Below are 21,424 nucleotides of genomic sequence, written 5' to 3'. Positions count from 1 at the left end.
GCTTTCAAGGAAATACCTGCACACATAAACATACAACAGAACAATGCCAGACAGACAGAACAATCACAGGATAGTAATAGAATGAGTCCAGAGGTACTAGGTCCATAAGTTCGAATCTCCAAAGCGCTAGGGATAGTAACCGATAGTCCAAAGAGAGCCTTATGTGTTTTTTAGATTTTGGTTGTTTATTAGTGTTTTAGCAAGAAAAGATAAAGTATGGTCCAAGTGGACAAAAGAAAAATAACGGAAGCATAAACATATGTCCAAGTGGACAAAGAGAAAATAGCGGAATTATAAACGTCCAAGTGGACAAAGAGAAAATGGCGGAAAGTAAATATGATGAAATGATAAAATAAAGCGATAAAGCGAGAAATATAAAGAGCGGTAATATAAAGAGCGGTATAGTAAAGGTGCGGAAATTAAAGTTAGTTGTTAAGTGTTAAAGATAACCATCTTGAAACTTGTCAAGTATGTTATCAAAGTTAGTAGGAAGATCTATGGTGAGTGAATGATGTACTCGGATTTAAAGTCAATGGGGCTTATCAGAAGCTTGATAAAATCATAGCGACTACACGATAAAAACCTCCACAAGTCTTAAATCACCGCATACAATTCTCTTCCATATTTGATCTTTTTATCGAGTCGGGACAAATGTAGGAGAACTCTCCATGTATCAAGATCATCAATCAAAAGAAATAGGAAGGAGAAGAAGAAATGATCTAGCCTTTATCGAGAATCCATAGAATTCCCAAGATATCAAGACTTTCATCGATCAAGAGAAAATAAGATGAAAAAAGATAAGAATGAAAACAAATTGATCTAGTCTTTATCAAGAATCCATAGAATTCTCATGATATTAAGACTTTCATCGATCAAAAGAAAGTAAGATGAAAAGATAAGAATGAAAACAAATTGATCTAGTCTTCATCAAGAATCCATAGAATTCTCAAGATATTAAGACTTTCATCGATCAAAAGAAAGTAAAGGAGAAGAAGAAGATAAAATGCATAAAGTAAAATCAACTCACACTATCATTAATATCATTCATCTAATATTATGGATTTGGTTCTTTCAAACCTATCAACATCCTAGATCCAATGATATTAATGAAATGGAGGAATAAGAATAAAATTCACAAAAGATAATCATAAGAATGAAAACAAATTGATCTAGTCTTCATCAAGAATCCATAGAATTCTCAAGATGTTAAGACTTTCATTGATCAAAGAAAGATAAGATGAAAATAAGAATGAAAACATAAAAAATAATCAACTCACACTATCATTAATATCATTCATCTAATATTATGGATTAGGTCATTTCAAACCTATCAACATCCTAGATCCAATGATATTAATGAAGTAGAGGAAGTAGGAAACCAAAACAAGCATAAAAAAGGCAAAAAACCACATTCTGCCAGCAGGAAATCGATTTCATGCAGAGGGAAATCGATTTCCATAAGGCAGTTTTCAAAAAAAACAAGTTACGTTCAGCAGGAAATCGATTTCAGCCTTAAGGAAATCGATTTCCTCAGTGCAAAATCCAGCAAAAACAGCATTTAGAGGCATAAAACTTGACTTGAACAAACATACAAACACCTTATGATCACACATCAATTGGAGCACGAATTTTCCATCAAATCAACAACAAATAGCACCAATATAGCATCAAAGATGCATTGAACACAAATCACAAAGGATCTACATCATGATACACAAAAAGGATGAAGAAAATTTACCAAATCTTGCACAAACTTGGATCTACTTCAAGAATCACCAACACAAATCTTGATCTCTCAATAATTGAAGAAAAAAGAGTGAAATGGATGGTGGCTTAGCTCAAAGTTTGTGAGGTTCAAGATGTGACTCACAAACTTTATGAAAGAAAAAGAGCTTTGGTGAATTTGGTAGGGATGAGGAGAGAAATTGCAAGGGATTTGTTGGCTCTCAAAGCTTGAGAAATGAGAGAGGCAAGGCCTCTATTTATAGAATTGGAGCAAGAGTAGTGGCAATTTGGTCTTTTGGCATTTGGTAATTAGCTTGTGTTTAATTGATGATTAAAGTGGTGTTTAAATGGTAAGAAATGGTAAAATGAGGTTTAAGTGGGTTTAATGAAGGGGTTAATTTTGATGAGGTGGAAAATTGGTAAAATGATCAAAGAAAAAGGTGCCAAAATGATGTCAAGCTTCCCTCCTTATATTTTTTTGAATTTTGCCTGAAGGAAATCGATTTCCCCAGGGGTGAAATCGATTTCACTCTGTTCCAGAAGAGAAATTGGCGCAAAATACACTAGGGAAATCGATTTACCCAGGAGGGAAATCGATTTCATGCTGTCCAGAATGTGATTTTGATGAAGATTGCTGCAGGGAAATCGATTTACCCAGTAGGGAAATCGATTTCATCAGTCAAAAATGTGAAAAATGCCTTGCTTAATGCATGTCTTGGCTTGGTACCTACAAAACAAAAGCCTACAAAGAAACAAAGCAATATTTTTGGTATTTGGGTTAGTATAATATGCATACAAGGTAAACAATCATTGGTGCTTGATGGTCCCTCTGATTGATGAGGTGAGTGCAACACCACAAACAAAACTTCCAAGTGAAGCTCTTGATTAGTGATTGGGATATGAATGATATAGGATCTTAGGGTCAAAAATTGGGGTATGACAGATGCCCCTATTTAAGTTTCTTCGATTTGGAGATACGATGATTGGAAATCTTCGTTTTGACAAAAATCGAAGAGACTTAAATATATAAAGCACAATTTTTGAGCCTAAGATGCAATGCAATGTTAATGAATGCATGTAATGATAATAGATCATGACAACACTGGGGAGTAACTGGTGATCCACTGGGGAAAACAAATGTCTTGATATAACTCCGCTGGGGAAACAAATGTCTTGCAAGTAGGAACTCCTTTGGGGAAGGCAAGACTTTGTTGGAGAGACGGAACTTGTGTGGGAAAAGAAACTTCTCTGGGGAAACATTTCGCGTCAGAGAGATTATAGTATCCTCTTTCACTGGGGATGAGAAAAGGGGATCATCCTCTTTCACTGGGGATGAAGAAGTATGCATCCTGAATCAGAACGCCAATCTTCCGTTAACAGAAATCATACCATCGTACCACTGATGATTGAAGAGATGTACCGCCGTACCACTGACGATAACACATACCAACGTCCCACTGAAGGCATGAAGAGAGATATACCACCGTACCACTGATGACATAGAAGAAATAATCCATCGACGTACCACTGACGATAGCGCATACCAACGTCCCACTGAAGGCATGAAGGAGAAATATACCACCGTACCACTGATGACATAGAAGAGATAATCCATCGACGTACCACTGACGATAGCGCATACCAACGTCCCACTGAAGGCATGAAGGAGAAATATACCACCGTACCACTGATGACATAGAAGAGATAATCCATCGACGTACCACTGACGATGAAGATAACAAAATACACCAACGTTCCACTGAAGGTGAACTACCAACGTCCCACTGGAGGTAGAAAGAGATGTATCGCCGTACCACTAACGATAACACATACCCACGTTCCACTGAAGGTGAACTACCAACGTCCCACTGGAGGTAGAAAGAGATATACATCGACGTACCACTGACGATGAAGATAACAAAATACACCAACGTTCCACTGAAGGTGAACTACCAACGTCCCACTGGAGGTAAAAAGAGAAATACATCGACGTACCACTGACGATGAAGATAACAAAATACACCAACGTTCCACTGAAGGTGAACTACCAACGTCCCACTGGAGGTAGAAAGAGATATACACCACCGTACCACTGATGATATAAAAGGAGATAATTCATCGACGTACCACTGACGATGAAAGAGATGTACCGCCGTACCACTGACGATAACACATACCAACGTTCCACTGAAGGCATGAAGAAATATACCGCCGTACCACTGATGATATAAAAAGAGATGATTCATCGACGTACCACTGACGATGAAAGAGATGTACCGCCGTACCACTGACGATAACACATACCAACGTTCCACTGAAGGCATGAAGAGATATATACCACCGTACCACTGATGATATGAAGAGAAATGATTCATCGACGTACCACTGACGATGAAAGAGATATTTACCACCGTACCACTGATGATAACACATACCAACGTTCCACTGAAGGCATGAAGAGATATATACCACCGTACCACTGATGATATAAAAAGAGATAATTCATCGACGTACCACTGACGATGAAAGAGATATATACCACCGTACCACTGATGATATGAAGAGAAATGATTCATCGACGTACCACTGACGATGAAAGGGATGTACCGTCGTACCACTGACGATAACACATACCAACGTTCCACTGAAGGCATGAAGAGATATATACCACCGTACCACTGATGATATAAAAAGAGATAATTCATCGACGTACCACTGACGATGAAAGAGATGTACCGCCGTACCACTGACGATAACACATACCAACGTTCCACTGAAGGCATGAAGAAATATACCACCGTACCACTGATGATATAAAAAGAGATGATTCATCGACGTACCACTGACGATGAAAGAGAAGTTGTTCAAAGATGACATAGCCAAGCATGTCCCAAACTGAACATCATAGCAGAAATTGCTATCAATCTTTTGATGGCTGGGGAATATTGAAGTTGAGAGAACGCAGTAACCGAGTTCTAAACCATATTCGAACCAGGCCGAAGGTACATTGAATGGAATTCTTCTGCATATGAATACATCAACATATTCGTTCCTTGTAATGCACTCATGAATCAAAGTAAAAATTCTTTTATAATTTTCAAAAGGATTTTGTTGAAATCAATTTTCTCTTTGTTTCAAAAATTACTATCAACAATAAATGACATTTTGAGAGATATGAAAGAAATAAGATTGCCAAATGAAAGGTAAAGGCTCAAACTTTCTTAATAGAATGGTAGCCTGCAAAAGGCAAGACCCCATGGATTATTACAAAGTTTGGAAAGTGGTAATTTTGTGGAAAAGGTACATTGAAATGTAATGACCCCATCCTCTCTCTCAACTGGGAATTCCTGAGCCAAGGCTTCCGTTGAAAAATGTTGAACTTCTTCATGATAAACAGATGACTGCTGATGATCAAATCTTGTCTGATGTAGTTACTTGCCATAAATCCCTAACTTTTGCCTGGACTGCCCTTTCGGGTTTTCAATCCACCGGGTATTTTATTCTGTTTATGTCTCTAATTTTTGCCTGGACCGCCCTTTCGGGTTTTCAATCCACCGAGACGCTCTTTTTTGCCTAAGCCGCCCTTTCGGGTTTTCAACTTAGCGAGCTGTTCTTTTATTATTTAGGCGAAGTATTTCTTGACTACATCAGCATTCACGGGACGTGGGAGCTCTTCTCCATCCATAGTTGTAAGAATTAATGCACCGCCAGAGAAGGCTTTCTTAACAACATATGGTCCTTCAAAATTAGGAGTCCACTTGCCCCTTGAATCGGAGGTGAAAGACATGATCTTTTTGAGCACGAGGTCGCCTTCTCTGAATACACGAGGTCGAACCTTCTTATCAAATGCTTTCTTCATTCTTTTCTGATATAGCTGACCATGGCATAAAGCCGTCATTCTCTTTTCCTCTATCAAATTCAATTGATCAAACCTGCTCTGACACCATTCAGCCTCAGACAACTTGGTTTCCATTAAAATTCTCAATGATGGAATCTCAACCTCAACGGGGAGCACTGCTTCCATACCATAAACCAAAGAAAAGGGAGTTGCCCCTGTTGAAGTACGAACAGATGTACGGTACCCATGCAAAGCAAACGGGAGCATCTCGTGCCAGTCCTTGTACGTAACAACCATCTTTTGCACAATCTTCTTAATGTTCTTATTTGCTGCTTCAACAGCTCCATTCATCTTGGGCCTATAAGGCGAAGAGTTGTGATGTTCAATCTTGAAGCTTTCACACAATTCTCTCATCATGCTATTGTTCAGATTCGAGCCATTATCAGTAATGATCTTGCTCGGTACACCATATCTGCAAATAATGTTATTCTTGATAAATCTAACCACAACTTGCTTTGTCACATTAGCATATGAAGCAGCTTCTACCCACTTGGTAAAGTAATCGATTGCTACCAGGATGAATCGATGTCCATTCGAAGCCTTGGGTTCAATCATGCCAATCATATCAATGCCCCACATAGAGAAAGGCCATGGGGAAGAAATAACATTGAGAAGTGTCGGAGGCACATGAATCTTGTCAGCATACAATTGACACTTGTGACACTTCTTTACAAACTTGTAGCAATCAGATTCCATTGTCAACCAATAGTAACCTGCTCTAAGCATCTTTTTAGCCATCGAATGTCCATTGGCATGAGTACCAAAAGAACCTTCATGAATTTCATGCATCAACATGTCTGCTTCGTGTCTATCCACGCATCTGAGCAAAACCATGTCATAATTCCTTTTATAAAAAACATCAGCATTGATGAAGAAACTGCCAGCCAATCTCCTCAAAGTTTTCTTATCTTTATTTGATGCCCCAAGTGGGTACTCTTGAGTCTGGAGGAAGCGCTTAATATCGAAATACCAAGGCTTTTCATCTCTTTCTTCCTCAACTGCAAATACATGAGCAGGTCTATCAAGACGCCTGATTGTTATCCGAGGCTCCTCATTATGGAAATTCACTTTGTACATGGAAGACAACGTGGCTAAAGCATCGGCCATCTGATTCTCATCTCGAGGGATGTGGTGGAATTCAACTTTGTTGAAGAATGTCAATAACCTTCTGGCGTAATCTTTGTAAGGGATCAAGCCAGGATGACGAGTTTCCCATTCTCCTTTAATCTGATTAATCACAAGTGCAGAATCTCCATAAACATCAAGAATCTTAATTCTCAGATTAATGGCCTCTTCAAGTCCCATGATACAAGCTTCATACTCAGCAATGTTGTTTGTACAGTCAAAACATATCCTTGCAGTGAAAGGAACATGTGATCCATGTGGAGTGATGATAATGGCGCCAATTCCATGGCCATGAGCATTAGAAGCTCCATCAAAAATTAAACCCCATTTGGATTCAGGATCTGGCCCTTCTTCTGGCAACGGTTCATCCCAATCTTGAGATCTCAAATACATTATATCTTCATCTGGGAAGTCCATTCTGATAGATTGATGATCATCAATTGGTTGGTGAGCGAGGTACTCTGCCAACACACTTCCTTTTACAGCTTTCTGAGCTCGGTATTCAATATCATATTCTGATAGCAACATTTGCCAGCGAGCAATCCTTCCAGTTAATGCAGGTTTCTCAAATACATACTTAATTGGATCCATTTTGGAGATCAATAGGGTGGTGTGGTTCAACATATACTGTCTCAGTCGGCGAGTAGCCCACACCAAAGCACAGCAAGTTTTCTCAAGCAGCGAGTATCTTGTTTCGCACTCGGTAAACTTTTTGCTAAGGTAGTATATTGCATACTCTTTTCGACCAGACTCGTCATGCTGACCCAACACACATCCCATTGAATTTTCAAGCACTGTGAGGTACATAATCAGAGGTCTTCCCTCAACTGGAGGGAGCAAAATAGGAGGTTCAAGCAGATATTCTTTGATGTTGTCAAAAGCTTTCTGACAATCTTCATTCCACACACATCCCTGATTTTTCTTTAACAACTTGAAGATTGGCTCACAGGTAGCAGTCATATTGGAAATGAACCTGGAGATATAATTCAAACGTCCGAGGAAACCTCTCACTTGTTTCTCAGTCTTAGGTGCTGGCATTTCCTGAATTGCTTTAACTTTATCAGGATCCACTTCAATTCCTTTCTGACTGACAACGAAACCCAATAATTTTCCGGAACGGACACCAAAAGTGCATTTATTTGGATTTAAGCGGAGACAATACTTTCTCAAACGCTGAAACAACTTTAAAAGATCTTCCATGTGCCCCTCCTCTGACTGGGACTTGGCAATCATGTCATCCACATAAACCTCGATTTCTTTGTGCATCATATCATGGAAAAGAGTAGTCATGGCTCTTTGATACGTCGCACCAGCATTCTTCAACCCAAATGGCATCACTTTGTAACAGAATGTCCCCCATGGTGTGATAAAGGTTGTCTTTTCCATGTCCTCAGGTGCCATTTTAATCTGGTTATATCCTGAAAAACCATCCATAATGGAGAAAACTTCAAACTTTGCAGTGCTATCTACCAACATATCAATGTGAGGTAGAGGAAAATCATCTTTCGGACTGGCTTTGTTCAAATCTCTATAATCCACACACATGCGAACTTTTCCGTCTTTCTTCGGAACAGGCACAATATTGGCAATCCATTGAGGATATACAGAAGTGACAAGGAAACCTGCATCTATCTGTTTCAAGACCTCATTCTTAATCTTTTCTGCCATATCAGGATGACTCCTTCTTAACTTTTGCTTGACAGGAGGACATTCTGGTTTCAACGGCAAGCGATGCTCCACAATATCTGTGTCCAATCCAGGCATATCTTGGTAGGACCACGCAAAAATGTCAACATACTCTTTAAGAAGCTCTACCATCCTCTTCTTAACATCTTGACCAAGCAGTGCCCCAATCTTGACTTCCTTTTTATCCTCTTCAGAACCCAAGTTGATGACTTCTAACGGCTCCTTATATGGATGAATGGTGTCTTCCTCGTGCTCAAGCAGTCGGGAAATCTCATCAGGAATACATTCATCACTCTCTTCTTCCGCCTCATACACAGGACACTCGAAGTTAGGAGAGGGCGCAGGGTCATTACTTTCAACGGTTTTATTGATTAATCTGCACAAGTGATTATTATTTCAGGAAAAGGAAAGATATATGCAAACATGTAATCGTGCAGATTATGGAAAGGAATGAAAACATTTTTTAAGGTTTTTTGTGTTACCACTTTCCAGAAAAAGCAAAAAGATAAAAAGCATGTATATGCAGAAACAAAATGACTTTTATTGATGATTTTAATGTTTAAAACAAACAGAAAACAGAGCCCAACAACTTCACTTTCATCTTGGGCAGAATGAAAGGATTTTGAAAAACATAAAAGCAAATTACTTTGAGACATGAGTACATTCAGGAATGTCAATGGTGATCCAGTTCTTAATTATCTTTCCATGGGTCACAAAGCTTGGCACTTCTGGCTCTGGTTCATCTTCAATAATAGCGTTCACCTCTGGAAGAGTCGGGTGTAGAAACCCAGCACTATGAAACATTTCCTGATAAGGACGAAAAGCAGATTCAGGCTTCATCACAGACTTTTCTGAGGCAGAAAATCCCAGACCAGCTCTATTCCTGTTCTCTTGAAGACTCACCACTTGTCCCCAGACTCCTGAATGTCCATTCTGAACCACCAGCTGAGCATCTTTGAAGGAGGCAATGGAAGCTTCATCTTTTTTGATTTCATCATTAACAGACAGGGCTTGGAATGCAGTTCCAATGACCACTTCTTCAGCTTCTATGGTACGGAACGAAGAGAGATGACTAATCAGCAACGCTTGTTCTCCATTCACAACAACCATCTTTCCATCTTTCACAAATTTCAACTTTTGGTGAAGAGTTGAAGTGACTGCCCCAGCCTCATGGATCCACGGGCGTCCCAATAAGCAACTGTATGCAGGGAAAATATCCATCACTTGAAAAGTAATCTTGAAGACAAATGGTCCAATACCAATAGGCAAATCAACCTCTCCGACCACTGATTTCTTCGACCCATCAAAAGCCTTGACGATCACATTGCTAAATCTCATTGGTGTGCCACCATAAGACAGCTTAGCAAGAGTGGACTTTGGCATGACATTCAGAGATGATCCAGTATCGATCAACACATTGGACATTGAATCCTCTTTGCAATTGACAGAGATATGCAAAGCCAAATTATGATTTCTTCCTTCCTCAGGCAAATCTTCATCACTGAAGCTCAAATTGTTACATGCAGTGATATTGCTCACAACCCCATTAAACTGATCCAGCGTCACATCATGATCCACAAAGGCTTGATCAAGTATTTTCATCAGAGAATCCCTATGAGCAGGAGAATTCGCCAACAGTTCCATTATAGAAATCTTGTACGGAGTGCGATGCAACTGATCCACGATCTTATAATCACTCATCTTGATAAGCTTCAAAATCTCATCCATCTCCTTTCCTGAAGATGACCCAGCATTCACTTTTGTCACATCATTATTGTTCACAGGTACTGGAGTAGAATTCCTCTGGACATCCACAACTGTTTGGGGCTGAGTAAAAACTCGTCCACTTCTAGTCACTCTACTAACATCTGCTATATTCTCAACAGAAGACAGAGGCTTAATCTCAGCTTCTTTTCCAGCTTCCAGCATGGTGGCATTGTATCTGTAAGGTACAGCTTTATCAGAACTATAAGGTACAGATCCAGGCAAACATATCACAAGAGGTTCCACAGCAGCTTTGCCATAATAACCAATCTCTACACATTCCGGGATTTCAAAGCATGGTTCAATCACATTGACATCATCTTCATCTCTATCCCTCAGAATCTCAATAAGCCTTTGATCTATCATCTCTTGCAAGTCTCTTTTCACAATGTAACACCCTCGGGGATTAACTGAACAAATCCTACAAGCAGCATGATTATGCTCATAATGACTATACTCACATAGAGTGGCATGCATCTCTACCAATGATCCTCTGATGTGTTCCACATGATAAATCTTATACTTCCCAGGGCATCCATATACCATATTCACAGCAGACGCTTCATGAGTTGGCAACGGATTGTTCTTCACATTTGGACCAATATCACGGAAAGAGAGCATTCCAGAACGGACCAATCTTTGAACCTCATTCTTCAGGGCCCAACAGTTTTCCAAATCATGCCCAGGAGCATTCTGATGAAAAGCACAAGTGGCATCAGCTTTGTACCACCAAGGGAGTTTCTCTGGCACAGGAGGTGGTAACCTTGGTTGAACCAGCTTCTTATGAATTAGAGCAGGATACAGTTCAGTGTACGTCATAGGGATAGGATCAATATTAATCCGAGGATACGGATTCCGCCTTGCTGGTTGTTGATTAACAGGAGCTACAGGCACTGAATTCACAACAGGAGTCACTGACGCCACTTGTTGAGATTGATTCCTGAATCGACTATTCCTCCCATGAGAAACAGCATTAGCATCTGATTCTTTCTTCTTTTGAAATGAAGAACCGTACTTCTTCGCACCACCAGACGAATTGTCATTTCGAACCAAACGACCTTCTCGCACAGCTTCTTCCAATCTGACACCCATACCCACCATTTCAGTGAAGTCTACAGGAGCACTTGCAATCATCTTCTCATAATAAAACGGGCCAAGAGTCTTCAGAAAAATCTTAGTCATCTCTTTTTCTTCCATCGGAGGAACCACTTGGGCGGCAACCTCACGCCATCTCTGAGCATATTCCTTGAAGGATTCTTTCTCTTTCTGCACCATAACTCGCAATTGATCCCTATCAGGAGCCATATCCACATTATACTTGTATTGCTTCACAAACGCCTCGGCTAAGTCATTAAAAGTGCGAATATGGGTGCTATCAAGGCCCATATACCACTTAGAAGCAGCTCCAGTCAAACTGTCTTGGAAATAATGGATCAACAGACGTTGATCATCAGTGTGAGTGGACATCTTTCTCACATACATCACCAAATGTGCCTGAGGGCAGGAATTTCCTTTGTACTTCTCAAATTCAGGCAGTTTGAACTTAGCAGGTACTTTCACATTGGGAACAAGGCAAAGATCATGCACATTCTTTCCAAACAGTTCTTTCCCACGCAAGGCTTTCATCTCTTTCTGCAGTTCCTCAAACTGATCTTGGAAACCATCCATTCTGTCATGAATTTCACTTGGAGCAGCATCATAAATGGGCTCTGGGACAAAAGGACCAGTATGAACAATAGGAGATGTGTTGACCATAACAGGAGTCAACGGACGAGTCATCTCAGGAACAGACAGATAACCTTCAGGCATGCCCCAGGGGTATCCATTAGGCATTCGTTGCTGAGTAGCACTAACAGGAATAGCAGGAATGGTTGTAGCAGCAATTTCAGAAATCACAGTGGTCTGACCCTGAGCTTGGTCATTGGGAGGAGGAACTTGATTCTGATTCTGATTCTGAGCAGCCATCAATGTCTCAACCAGAGCAGTGAGACGATCCACACCAGATCTCAAAGTAACAACCTCTTCACGTAGCTCACGATTCTCTTGTTCAAGACCTTCCATCTTCTTCTTGCAGTTAGCTCGAGTATTATACCGGTGAGACAGCTTGATTCTGTATGAAGAGCACTGAATAAGACCTCGGGAATACTCTCGGAAGCAAGACCAAAACGCAGAATGATGCATGAAATGCAATGCAAATGATTTTATTTTTGGTTTTCAAGGAACTTTTAAGACATTAATTGCAAACATTTAGCAAAAAACATCATAAAACATAACAATATTCTTTCATTAATCATGGGAAAGCATACAAAAGGATTCAAAGATCCAAAATTACAAAACAAAGAAAAGCTAAAAACTAGAAGGGAACACTTCTGATGAAGATCCAACTCCTCTCTGCAGCTTCCTACGGAGCTTCTCCAATTCATCTTCATAAAAGGCCTTCAAATGAGCATTCTCGACCATCAGCTTATCAGCAACTTCTTTCCATGCAACTGAATCTTCTTGTGGTCTCTTTCGCTTTTCACCATGTTGTTGAAGCAACTCTTCTTGATGACGAATCTGATCTTCCTTTTCCATCAACCAACCATCTTGGATATCAAGCATTTCATCCTTTTCTTTCAAATGTATCTTCAACTCTTTGTTCTCAAACTCCAAAGCATCTTTTTCCGCTCTCAACTTAGCCACGAGCTCTAGATGTTCTTCACTATTTTCAACAGGGGTAGTGGAAGACAATGGTGGAGTAACGAGTAGAGAAGGCTCCTCGAGTAAATAAGGCATCTGAAAAGTATGAGCTCTAGCTTGAACCCAATCAGTGTAGTCTTTGAGAGCAACACATTGTTTCTTTCCCAAATGTCTCCTCCTATCAACATGGTGCCAAGCACGCACAAACCGATTTCTCATATCCGAATTTCCATCTTGATTAAGATAGAAGATTCCTGACACAAGGATGCTAGCAGGTCGCTCCTTCATGGGGTAGCAAAATTGACGCCTTGCAAGAATGGGGTTGTAGGTAATTCCTCCTTGTATACCAAGAAGAGGTACATTAGGGAATTCTCCACAACTATCAATAATCTCACCAATGTCATAAGCAGGATTGTACCAATGGATATTCCCATTAGTAAGGGGCATAATCTTCTGAGACCATGAGAGACCATCAGGATTGTTCAGGAAACTCTTAGCTTGAGGCAAGTGCGAAATAAACCACTTATAGAGCAAAGGAGTGCAACAATTGATAAGTCCACCTTTCTTATCATTCCTATGGTGAATGGAATGATAAGTATCCCCAAGCAAAGTAGGCACAGGATTCCCAATCATGAAAATCCGAATAGCATTAACATCGACAAAATGGTCAATGTTGGGAAAGAGTATCAAACCATAGATGAGCAAGGCCAAAAATGTCTCAAAAGCAATCATACTTCCTTTACTAGCCAACATAGAAGCCTTTCCAATCAAGAACTTAGAAGTCAACCCCCAAATTCCTCCTTTTTTGGTCATATTTGCTTTTACATCTGATATCTTCAAATGAAGGAGCTCTGCTATCTCATCAACCTGAGGCTCTTTCTCCAGACCACTAAACGGTATGTCATCCGTAACGGGCAAACCAATCCAATAAGAATACTCCTCCAAAGTAGGCATAAGCTGATAATCAGGAAAGGTGAAACAATGATAAACCGGGTCATAAAACTGCACAAGAGTCTCAAGAATCCCCTTTTCCACTTTGGTCTTCAAAATAGAGATCAATTTCCCATAACGGCTTTTGAAGTTGTCAAGATTAGGAACCAAAGTTGCTAGCTCTTTCAATTCCTTTGCACTTGAATTTCTGAAAGTGTACTTCTTGATGCTTCTCTTTTGATCCATAGTACCTGTTATGTTTACAAAAAATGTCTCTAAGTTCCTTGAAAACCATTTGTGAATGTCATTTTTATGAATGCATGAATGCATGGTTTATGCACCAATCACAATCAAGAGCACACAAGATCACATCAAATCACACAAAAATCACACAGTCCAAGTTCAAAGGTTCGACGTCACGAGCATGGAGCCATGGGTCTACCCATCCCACAAGGAGTGATCTAGGGAAGTTTGTACCTGCCAATCGGGTTCTACAAAGGTTCCCAGAGTTTTCAATCTTCTATCGGATATTACCGGCACGCACAATTGCTCATGGGCGCCAATAATATGCCTAAAAAGACCTCGTCTGAGCGTAGTATCGCATGACAACAAGCTCAAATTGGTACTTGATCTTGTTTCTGCACTACATCCTAAAAAAGGCTTAGATTGGTTTAAAGGGTTCTAGGCCATTCAGCTTCTACGGACACTCACTATTGAAAGTAATAGCGTTATCACGATGGTTCGTAACAACCTCTACTACCTTCCATGAGGCCTCCACTGATTGGGGTTCCACCATATGACGCTCATGGTAAGGATTGCTCCTGACATGCGACTATTGGTCTTACCACCTCCTATCTCAAGTTACTCACCAAAGTTCGGGTTAGAACTTTATCTCATCACAGAGGAACCATCGAGCACCAAAAAGAAAAAAGAAAATAAACATACAAAGCACACAACAATATATACAGATAAAAAACACACAGATAACAAAAATAGGCTTAACACACTTAAAACTGGATCCCCAGTGAAGTCGCCATTTTTCTGTAGCGGGGAAAATCTGTTATCGAAGCCATGGGATTGACTCGAATCAATATTCTGTTTGAAATCGCCACCGCGCTTTATTCTTTCAAAGGAAAAGGGAAAAGAACGAAAAACCCAAAGTTTTGTTTTTAAAACAAGAAAGAGATCTCAGGTACGGGTGTTGATTATATGAGGGGAAGGTTTAAAGCACCCCTCATATCCGTGGTACTCCACGGGAACCTTTTTGAAAATCTGTGTGTGTGTGCTAAAAAACAGTTTGTTTTAGTTTCAAAATAAGCTCGGCAAAGCGTTAAGCTTTGGGCCTACATACCTCCTCGGTGCAATGGAGAAGTCAGAGCTAATGTAGTTCCGCTTAAAGGGAAAACATTTTAAAAACGAATAAACACTTTGTTGTCGTTAGAGAGAAATACTCAGCCATTGATCTTGAGCATGAGAACAAACAAGTTCTTTGCATCGCAAATGAAAGAAGGGCTCCAACTCGGATAAAATCAACGAGTATGCCACTAGCTCTCTCACGCGGAAAAGATCTCGTTATTATCAATCAATTTCAAAATCGTGGGGTATAACCACTCGTTTCGACAATTAACGGTGTCTAAACTTTTGAAGAAAAGCCACTAAGGGCGAAAGATATTTTTAAGAAAAAGGTTTTGAAAAGATTGCAAACATAAGAAGGTTTTTGAAAAAGGGAGAAGATTTTGAAAATTTAAGAATGGGAGGAGATGAAGAGGCTATCCTATTGCGTAAAATAAAAGCTAAGAAAAAGAACGGTCTAACCGAAATAAGAAGCCAACACTTGACATTAAGAGCCAAGGTAGTTTTCCCATCCTTTGGATTTATCAATACCAACACATTAACACTTGGGGATCCACATGAACTTATTGTCTTAGAACCACTTTGCATTAAGCACGTTTAAAATTCTGACGAAAATCGGGCAGAGTAACGGCTGTTTTTCGGGTAAAATCCTTATATCAATGCCTTGGAATTAACCATCAAGGGCTTTCAAGGAAATACCTGCACACATAAACATACAACAGAACAATGCCAGACAGACAGAACAATCACAGGATAGTAATAGAATGAGTCCAGAGGTACTAGGTCCATAAGTTCGAATCTCCAAAGCGCTAGGGATAGTAACCGATAGTCCAAAGAGAGCCTTATGTGTTTTTTAGATTTTGGTTGTTTATTAGTGTTTTAGCAAGAAAAGATAAAGTATGGTCCAAGTGGACAAAAGAAAAATAACGGAAGCATAAACATATGTCCAAGTGGACAAAGAGAAAATAGCGGAATTATAAACGTCCAAGTGGACAAAGAGAAAATGGCGGAAAGTAAATATGATGAAATGATAAAATAAAGCGATAAAGCGAGAAATATAAAGAGCGGTAATATAAAGAGCGGTATAGTAAAGGTGCGGAAATTAAAGTTAGTTGTTAAGTGTTAAAGATAACCATCTTGAAACTTGTCAAGTATGTTATCAAAGTTAGTAGGAAGATCTATGGTGAGTGAATGATGTACTCGGATTTAAAGTCAATGGGGCTTATCAGAAGCTTGATAAAATCATAGCGACTACACGATAAAAACCTCCACAAGTCTTAAATCACCGCATACAATTCTCTTCCATATTTGATCTTTTTATCGAGTCGGGACAAATGTAGGAGAACTCTCCATGTATCAAGATCATCAATCAAAAGAAATAGGAAGGAGAAGAAGAAATGATCTAGCCTTTATCGAGAATCCATAGAATTCCCAAGATATCAAGACTTTCATCGATCAAGAGAAAATAAGATGAAAAAAGATAAGAATGAAAACAAATTGATCTAGTCTTTATCAAGAATCCATAGAATTCTCATGATATTAAGACTTTCATCGATCAAAAGAAAGTAAGATGAAAAGATAAGAATGAAAACAAATTGATCTAGTCTTCATCAAGAATCCATAGAATTCTCAAGATATTAAGACTTTCATCGATCAAAAGAAAGTAAAGGAGAAGAAGAAGATAAAATGCATAAAGTAAAATCAACTCACACTATCATTAATATCATTCATCTAATATTATGGATTTGGTTCTTTCAAACCTATCAACATCCTAGATCCAATGATATTAATGAAATGGAGGACTAAGAATAAAATTCACAAAAGATAATCATAAGAATGAAAACAAATTGATCTAGTCTTCATCAAGAATCCATAGAATTCTCAAGATGTTAAGACTTTCATTGATCAAAGAAAGATAAGATGAAAATAAGAATGAAAACATAAAAAATAATCAACTCACACTATCATTAATATCATTCATCTAATATTATGGATTAGGTCATTTCAAACCTATCAACATCCTAGATCCAATGATATTAATGAAGTAGAGGAAGTAGGAAACCAAAACAAGCATAAAAAAGGCAAAAAACCACATTCTGCCAGCAGGAAATCGATTTCATGCAGAGGGAAATCGATTTCCATAAGGCAGTTTTCAAAAAAAACAAGTTACGTTCAGCAGGAAATCGATTTCAGCCTTAAGGAAATCGATTTCCTCAGTGCAAAATCCAGCAAAAACAGCATTTAGAGGCATAAAACTTGACTTGAACAAACATACAAACACCTTATGAGCACACATCAATTGGAGCACGAATTTTCCATCAAATCAACAACAAATAGCACCAATATAGCATCAAAGATGCATTGAACACAAATCACAAAGGATCTACATCATGATACACAAAAAGGATGAAGAAAATTTACCAAATCTTGCACAAACTTGGATCTACTTCAAGAATCACCAACACAAATCTTGATCTCTCAATAATTGAAGAAAAAAGAGTGAAATGGATGGTGGCTTTAGCTCAAAGTTTGTGAGGTTCAAGATGTGACTCACAAACTTTATGAAAGAAAAAGAGCTTTGGTGAATTTGGTAGGGATGAGGAGAGAAATTGCAAGGGATTTGTTGGCTCTCAAAGCTTGAGAAATGAGAGAGGCAAGGCCTCTATTTATAGAATTGGAGCAAGAGTAGTGGCAATTTGGTCTTTTGGCATTTGGTAATTAGCTTGTGTTTAATTGATGATTAAAGTGGTGTTTAAATGGTAAGAAATGGTAAAATGAGGTTTAAGTGGGTTTAATGAAGGGGTTAATTTTGATGAGGTGGAAAATTGGTAAAATGATCAAAGAAAAAGGTGCCAAAATGATGTCAAGCTTCCCTCCTTATATTTTTTTGAATTTTGCCTGAAGGAAATCGATTTCCCCAGGGGTGAAATCGATTTCACTCTGTTCCAGAAGAGAAATTGGCGCAAAATACACTAGGGAAATCGATTTACCCAGGAGGGAAATCGATTTCATGCTGTCCAGAATGTGATTTTGATGAAGATTGCTGCAGGGAAATCGATTTACCCAGTAGGGAAATCGATTTCATCAGTCAAAAATGTGAAAAATGCCTTGCTTAATGCATGTCTTGGCTTGGTACCTACAAAACAAAAGCCTACAAAGAAACAAAGCAATATTTTTGGTATTTGGGTTAGTATAATATGCATACAAGGTAAACAATCATTGGTGCTTGATGGTCCCTCTGATTGATGAGGTGAGTGCAACACCACAAACAAAACTTCCAAGTGAAGCTCTTGATTAGTGATTGGGATATGAATGATATAGGATCTTAGGGTCAAAAATTGGGGTATGACACTCACAACCAAACCATGATGTAGGATCTATTTCAACTTTATCCTTTTGAATGTCTAGCATAGATTGTTTTAAAGCTTCCATATCCTTTTCGGTTTTCTCAACTTTTGATTCAAGATATGAAAAGATTTTCTTATTTGAGGCCAAAAGTTTGAAAGCTTTAATTGCATCTCTATGTAATTCTTCAAAAGCAAGTTTTAGTTGAGAATGAGATACCTTATCTACGAGTTCAGGTTTAAGATGACTTACAGCTTTCTTTTTCTTGTGTTAATTGTGAATACAAGATCACACTCACAAAGATGTTTTTGATTCATGGCAAACTCAACAAGCATACAAGCAACAAGGTACAAGCAGAAGAACTCAAAGAAAACCAAGCTTTGGTCACTTATAACAGAGCAGGTCGACCTACTATGCATACAAGTCGACTCAACACAAGCAAAATAAGAGGAACTCAGAAAATCAGCAGTCAGGTCGACCTACTCCCAACACAGGTCGACCTAAAATGAAGAAATTTACATATCATTCTGCTAGGTCGACCTACACAACAACTAGGTCAACCTAATCTGAGAAAATTTCCCCAAAACGCATCTGAAGTGGATTCTGGTCGACCTACTTCTTTGACAGGTCGACCTAACTGGGAACAAATGACATCCAAAGGATATGCAGCTCTGTTAGGTCGACCCAGCCCTAAATTAGGTCGACCTATCTGATCAAAATTGACTTCCAAAGGATATGCAGCTCTGTTAGGTCGACCCAGCCCTAAATTAGGTCGACCTATCTGATCAAAACTGCCAAAATTTCTGGTTTTCTCTGCATCAACTGAAAAGCTCTCATATATATTGTCCAAGGTTCAATTATTGAAAATAACACCAACGACTGAAAGATACACAAAGGCTTCTCATCTTCGTTCTTCGTCATCTCCAACACAATTACACATAATCATTCTTGCGTTGAGGGTTAGTGATCGAGTTCGATAACGTCCATGGAACGGAATTGAAGATTCCTAGTGGGTGAAGATTTGTGGGGATTTTGGTGAATAAAATCCGAGGGTTTTGTCCTCCAAGATAGGTGTTTCTTGGGGGTTTTTATCAAGAGGTTTCATCGAGGATCCATCTGAGTGTGAAGATTGAAGAACAAGGGTTCAAGGCAATTCAAGACACTGCAGAAAAGGGATCAAGTGAAGCTCTTGGATCACCTTGATCTGACTCAAGATTAAGGGGGAAGAAGATTCAAAGGATCGACATAATTGGTTTATGGTTTATCGCTTTGTTATCTTCTTTGTATAAACTGCTTTCAACATTAATGAAAGATTTCCCAATTTCAGTTTGGAATTGGGGGCAGACGTAGTCGTAGCGAGGACGATCGACGAACTGCCTAAACAAATATCGTGTTCTTGTCGCTTTTACCTTTTCATTTACGTTCTGTTCATATTTGGTTATAATAGCAAATTGATCAACGATTCGAGTGTTAAGATTGTGAATTAAGAACTTATATAAACATCACAATCCATCACACATTGAATCACCATCAATTTGATCATTATCACCAAGTGTTTGTGTTTTTGCTTCTTTCACTATTACTGCATTGCAAACGTCGTTCATCATATAAGAAGTTAATTGATTTTCAATAGAGCGACGTATTGATTCTATAGAGTATTCTCTTATCGTTTATCTCAAGCTGGTTAGTGGTTTTAACACATATACAATCGTTTCAATAGTGGTTTGGAATAGACGCGAGTCGATTCAGAATCACTTCCGCTTAAAGTTCAGTTAATTCCGCAAAACTGTGAAAGATCTATTCACCCCCCCTCTAGATCCTAAGGCCAGCGTCTAACAAGTGGCATCAAGAGCTCTGGTTTATTCCGTGCTACGTGAAACACTTATTGGAAAGATGGCTTCCGGACCTAAAGGGGCTCACAATAGAGCTCCAGTTTTCAACGGTGAAAACTATGGCTATTGGAAGGATTGTATGTGTGTCCATATCAATGCAATTGATAGGAACATCTGGACAGCTATTGTCAATGGTCCCTTTCAGATCACCATGACAAATGCAGCTGGTGCAGTTGTTCCAAAACCAGAAAATACTTGGGATGCTGAAGATGAAAAGAGATATGGATACGATTGGAAAGCGAGAAACATTCTAATCTCAGCTCTAGGAGTTGATGAATACTATCGCGTTTCCCATTGTAGATCCGCTAAAGCTATGTGGGACACATTGCAAGTTGCCCACGAGGGAACGGATGATGTCAAACTAGCTAGAATCAATACGTTAACTCAAGAATTTGAACTCTTCCACATGGAAGATGGTGAATCCATCGAAAACATGCAGAAGAGATTCGTTCACTTGAAAAATCGTTTAAATTCTCTTGATAGACCTGTTTCCAATGCAGTTGCTACTAACAAAATCTTAAGATGTTTAAACAGGGAATGGCAACCCAAGGTTACAGCAATAAAGGAAGCAAATGATCTAAACACCTTAGACATTACCACTCTCTTTGGTAAACTAGAGGAACATGAACAACACCTTAAATGCCTTGACATGCATGAGAAAAGGGCAAAGAAAGAAAAGAACATGGAGAAAGAGGTAGAGAATAAGTCAATAGCTCTAAAAGCTTCAAGCTCCAAGACCTCAAGACAAGAGCTAGAGGATAGTGATACAAGTGATGACGAAGACTCCGATGATGAGGAAATGGGACTGTTTGTGCGAAGATACAACAAATATCTAAAGAAAAATGGAGCAAAACATTCTGACAAAGGCTTGATCAACTATAGAAAGCAATCAAACAAGTTCAAACAAGATGACGACAACAAAGGAAAAATCAAAGGCCCTTGCTTTAATTGTGGGAAAGCCGGTCACTACAAACCGGATTGTCCATACCTTAAGAAGGAAAAAGAGAAGAACCAAAGCAAAGGTCAT

General features: G+C 39.0%; 1 protein-coding gene across 1 annotated transcript; it reads right to left on the bottom strand.

Annotated features, from left to right (window-relative positions):
* Nucleotides 1-9,059: 9,059 nt before the first annotated feature.
* LOC131636555 (uncharacterized) lies at nucleotides 9,060-18,441 on the bottom strand. The gene is made up of 2 exons (XM_058907168.1): nucleotides 17,582-18,441; nucleotides 9,060-12,308 (listed from the first exon to the last, which is right to left on the bottom strand). The coding sequence occupies exon 2, from the start codon at nucleotides 12,257-12,259 to the stop codon at nucleotides 9,077-9,079; it is 3,183 nt and encodes a 1,060-aa protein (XP_058763151.1). The 5' UTR covers nucleotides 12,260-12,308; nucleotides 17,582-18,441; the 3' UTR covers nucleotides 9,060-9,076.
* Nucleotides 18,442-21,424: the final 2,983 nt, after the last annotated feature.

This window comes from Vicia villosa, unplaced genomic scaffold, assembly GCF_029867415.1.
Source record: "Vicia villosa cultivar HV-30 ecotype Madison, WI unplaced genomic scaffold, Vvil1.0 ctg.001782F_1_1, whole genome shotgun sequence".
Classification (NCBI taxonomy): domain Eukaryota; kingdom Viridiplantae; phylum Streptophyta; class Magnoliopsida; order Fabales; family Fabaceae; genus Vicia; species Vicia villosa.
The sequence above is the reverse complement of the archived record's forward strand: the minus strand, read 5'-3'. Positions and strand labels throughout refer to the sequence as shown.